This window comes from Apis dorsata, unplaced genomic scaffold (genome assembly GCF_000469605.1).
Source record: "Apis dorsata unplaced genomic scaffold, Apis dorsata 1.3 scaffold_968, whole genome shotgun sequence".
Classification (NCBI taxonomy): Eukaryota; Metazoa; Arthropoda; class Insecta; order Hymenoptera; family Apidae; genus Apis; species Apis dorsata.
This window is the reverse complement of record NW_006264075.1, coordinates 383990-388782: the sequence shown is the minus strand read 5'-3', so window position 1 is coordinate 388782 and position 4793 is coordinate 383990. Positions and strand designations below refer to the sequence as shown.

General features: G+C 37.4%; 1 protein-coding gene across 6 annotated transcripts in view; it reads left to right on the top strand.

Annotated features, from left to right (window-relative positions):
- The first annotated feature begins 298 nt into the window (after positions 1-298).
- Positions 299-4793, top strand: part of LOC102674460 (neuronal acetylcholine receptor subunit alpha-7) — a 362879-nt gene continuing 358384 nt past the window's right edge. For 3 of the 6 annotated variants that reach the window (XM_006623888.2, XM_031514303.1, XM_031514302.1), the window contains exons 1-2: positions 4351-4506; positions 4581-4722. In XM_006623888.2, the coding sequence (XP_006623951.2) occupies positions 4505-4506; positions 4581-4722 (144 nt within the window). In that variant the 5' untranslated portion in view covers positions 4351-4504. Of the gene's footprint in view, positions 1830-4342; positions 4507-4580; positions 4723-4793 lie in introns of those variants that run through there. The other 3 variants (XM_006623887.2, XM_006623889.2, XM_031514304.1) reach the window with 3 other exon arrangements.

Genomic DNA, 4793 nt, shown 5'->3' with positions numbered 1-4793 from the left:
CCTTCCTCGCGTCTATATCGCGGCGGTAGCTGCGAGTCGCGAGAGCTCGACCGCCAGCTCGTACACGACCCCGACCGCCTCCTATTTCAGGGTACTTTCAGTTCCGTTTGGATACCCGATCACAGAACGAGGCGGTTTTCTCCCCCCCCTCTTCTCTATCTTTGTCTATTACTATCTCTCTCTTTCTCTTTCTCTCTCTTGCTCACTTTTTCACTCGCCCACTCTTACACCTTCTCACCCTCTTTCTCTCCTTTTCCCTCCCGCTTCTCTCTCTCTTTCTCTCTCTCTCTCTCTCACAATCACTTTCCATCTCTCTCGTTCCTCCTCTCCTCTCTCCGTCCTTCTCTTCCTTCCTCTTCGATCTCACTCCCTCATTCTATCTATCTAGCTGTTGCCCCCTTGGCTCTATCCGCGCACACGCCTCGCTTCTGTCCGCTTCACCTTTTTCTCGGCCGCTGTCTCAGTCTACCGCGAGTCGCCTACGTCTGCTTGTAGACCTCGTAACGTGGCCGCGTGTGATAGTGTATCAACGATCGTAGTTCCATTCGCTTGAACTCGTCGTCCGGNAGCCAGCGCGCACACCGGCTTGACTTTGCCCCGCCGGTGCGTGAGATGTCCGTTCCACGTACCTCGTACCACCTTGTGAGAATGCGTCCAGGAATCAAGTGATCGCGAGTATCGACGAGCTCGACGTCGTCGTCGTCGAGTGACGAGTGGTGACAGAGGTAATCTGCGCGAGACCCAGGAATACGCACGGTATTCGTAGAAACGCGAACGATGACGAGGCGGTGTCAGCGTGGATTCGAGGTATAGCGGAGATCTCGAGGCGATGCCAGTTTCGAGGAGGAGGCGGTGAGAAACGATAAAGCAGCATGATTTTGTACGAGAATCTGGAAGCTGGCGGACGCGTAACGAATGAGAAAAGGGAAACGAAGTGCTGTGAGAACATTTGATGTAAGAGCAGCGAGGGTGTATAAGTGGGAGCAGCACGCTTGGCCAAGTTGCCTGGATACGGGCAGCAGCACCGTGTTGCGCTCCGGTGAAGTAGGAGGAAGCGAAGGAGGTGGAAGGTGGTGCTAATACGCGAAAGGATGGAGGGTGCAGTGGACAGTAGTGGGACGAAGAAGACGATGCACGAGGCCGAACAGGCTACGAACGCAGGCTCGTGCCGCGTCCAAGAATCGCGATAGCATAGCTGCCTTCTTCGGATACGATTGCGTATGGTAATCGTGGCGACAGAAACGTTGCTCATTCACCCAACAACGCGCCCGGCTCTCTGTACTCGAGATCCGGCATCGAGCACGAAAGCTCGAAAGCCTCTACGAAGCCTCTCGATTGGCAGGAATGACCGATACCTTTCGGCTCGAACTGAACAACTTCTTTAACTTCTTTCACGATTCTTCCTCGATTCTCGCTTCTCCAGTGAATTCCCGATGAGAAAAATTTTAGATTAGAGAACAGGAAATAGTAAGAATAGTAAGTGTCGATGAGAAACGAGAAGTGTGTTCGTATAATATATCCCGTTCTTATAATCGTACTTCCTTAAAGGAAGAGTGTGATAGTGAAATATCGAATTCGTGATTGAATAAGGAGAAAGGAAAGGGAGGCATTCGTATCGAATATATATACGCCGCTTGTCACGAACACCTGTGAATCGAGCACGGCTCGAAAACACTTATGGAATTCTTTTTACATACACGGATGCAACGGCCCTCTTTCCTCGTACAACGCGTTCGTTCGATGCGTGCCTGATACTACGCGAAGAGCTAATACCGTTGCCGTGTAATTGATAAATGATATCAAGTGACAGAAGCCGATCGCAATTGTAGGTACGTTCGTATTGACAAGTTAGAAATAGGTATCGCAACTTTCCAGACTTCCAGAAATTCCTATTTTTTTTTTTTTCTTTTCTTTTTTTCGTCCTCGTGAGAGCGTATCTTGCGGTGGCTGAGAAATGTGTTTTCCGTGTTCCATGACTTTTCCGATCCGTGTTTTCTTCGTAAACGAATACAGTTTCAAGAGCTCTTTCCTTTCGTATCGTAAAAATTGAGGAAAAATGTAACACGTTTGAGTATCATCGGAAGAGATTAAAGTTGAGCACTGCTCGAATATCTGGGCCGGATAATTTATTACGTAAAATCGTTTAAACGTAGTATTAAATAAGAAATTCGGGAGACAGGTAAAATAATTTTAAATTTCAATTGAAGTACATTATTTGAAATAAATAGGCGAGAATACCTAGATAATTTACATCACAAAAATTTTTTTAAATATAATAAATTATCTCTTTGAACTTTTAAGATCAGCTGTATCGTGCAGGCATTTAAAGATATTCTACCCTTTGGCCATTGTCATTGTTTACAGCTTATCACTTAAATATATATAAAAAAAAATTTTGAAGCTACAAGTGTATAGTTAAATTCCTTGAAACGCAGAGTTAAATAGAAAATTTAAAAAACAGATAGAATAATTTCAATTTTCAATTGGATTTATTATCAGAAATAAATATAATTTCTTGAATTTTGCATTCGAAAAATAATCGTGATTGAGCCTTGAAATAGAGCAACAATCTTTTTGATCGAAGCATGTATGGTTCGCATAGTGGTTGAACGGTGATTGATCAGGATACACGAAATTTCTATCCACTTATAGCCAAACAGCTAATCAAGAAGTTGGCTATAATTCAAGAGAATCTTTCGATTTCTGGATGTTTGTAAACTATAGCTATCGTACGTTTCATGAAAAAAAATAGTAAACATAGTCAGCTTTAATGTCGTTTTGTGGAGAAATTCTATTTCCCGTTCATTTCAATCTTCAAAGTGGTGATTTGCATACTAGATATAGTTTTGTACAAAACTATATAGGCACGTGTATACAGTTCCGTAAAATCTATTTCTTGAACATGGAAACACGTAAATTTTTACCAGAATTAAAGGGAAACAAGTTTTAAATGAAGGTTGAAAAATTTAAGTTTCCATATGCATATTAGTGAGACGAAGAATAGGAATTTCTGTGGAGAATATTATATTGAATTTTAGTTTTAAAAACGTTTATTTCAGGATTAATATTCAATAGTTAAATAATTAGATATTTTAATTAATCTTTTATTTTGATCAACAAGAATTGAAAAGATTGACTTTAATTGATTAAAGAAAACAATTCTAATAATGCAAATGATTTATTTATATGGTAAATAGGTGGCAAATAATTTAATTATATTTTCGATAAGATAAAAAACGTTTGATTTGATTCCTTTTAATCAAATCAAACGTTTCGTTATTGTGATTTTTTAAAGATATTTTTCTAAACTTATTTATACATTTTTATTTTTTATTTGTTGCTATTATAATTGTTATTAAAAAAATTAATATTGTTAAATTTAAATATCGTAAATTTTCTATACACAAGATATTCAAATATAATATCTTTATTCTCATTTCAATCGTAGCGTATGTTGTTTCGTTAACACGATAGAAATTGACTTAATACGTTTCAATACATAACTTTTCTCACGAAAGAGAAATTTAAATAATCGTTGATATTGTAATACGAAACAATGTTTGTAGACGATAAATTACAATAGCAATATATTTGTTCAAACTTTGAAGAATCATATTAGACAAAATGTTATCCTAACAAAGTAATATAGAATCGTAATATAGGAAATAATAATTATGATTTTTGAAATTCGTATTTAAAGTGATAAATTTGAAGTGAAAAATCTGGTTTTTCTTAAAAATTAAGATATATACATGTTTTTCCATTTAAGTAAACTTAAATATTTGTGAAAGATAACATTTGCCATGTAATTTAAGAAAAAAGAAAAAATGATAATTTTATTAAGGTGGTATAATAAAGTGATATTTTATTTTCTTTAATGAAAAATTTGACTTCAAATAGAAATAAGATAGAATATGATATATGGGCAAAAAGTTAAAAGAGAATACAGAATTTAACGTATCATTCCTATATGATTTCTTCATATCATTTTAGACTATTCCTATTTCTTCTTAGCACAAAAGTTTCCAATACCTTCATAAAATCTAACAAAAAAATTTCCAGTCCCAAAAATTAAAATTAATTTTGTCATAAAAGAATTAACATCATGTCGCGTATACACACAATGATAAAAAGAGCAAGTAGTACAAAATCATTTATTCTCTTTCACAAATCAATAATTCCCAGATCTCCACCATTTTAAAATCATATTTCTCCAGTACAAAAATTTAATTAAAAAATTTTCGCTTTTAATCTATAGTAATTTCATCAAAAGAAACCCATTTTTATAAGAAGATTTATAGAAGATAAAAGATAGGAACAAATAACTTCGTATACTCTTATAAACCAGTCATTTTCAGATATATCTAAAATCAAAAATCGTATCTCTCCTCTTGGCGCAAATATTTAACGAAAAATTTCCGTATACTTTACGATCAAATCCAGCGACAAATTCTCCGGTTCCACCCCGTCCCAGTAGCCTCATCAAAAATGAAAAGCCATCAGCATGTGAGAAAATTCGCAAAAGTAGCACGACACAAAACCATTTACCCCTTCCTCTATTGTCAATCAATTATTTTCAGGTGTATAACGCGAGCATGCTCGACGCGTGGCGAGGTTCGACACGGACCTAGAACTGCGGTGACGATAGGAAGAGGCAGAGCAACGGCAGTAACGACAACCATCAGAAGGTTGGCGGGTCGTGTATACGTGAAAAGTGGGAAGGTAACGATTGGTTATGACGGCAAAGTCGGGCGGCATCTATCCGGGTTCATCGTTGTGACGATTAGACAAAC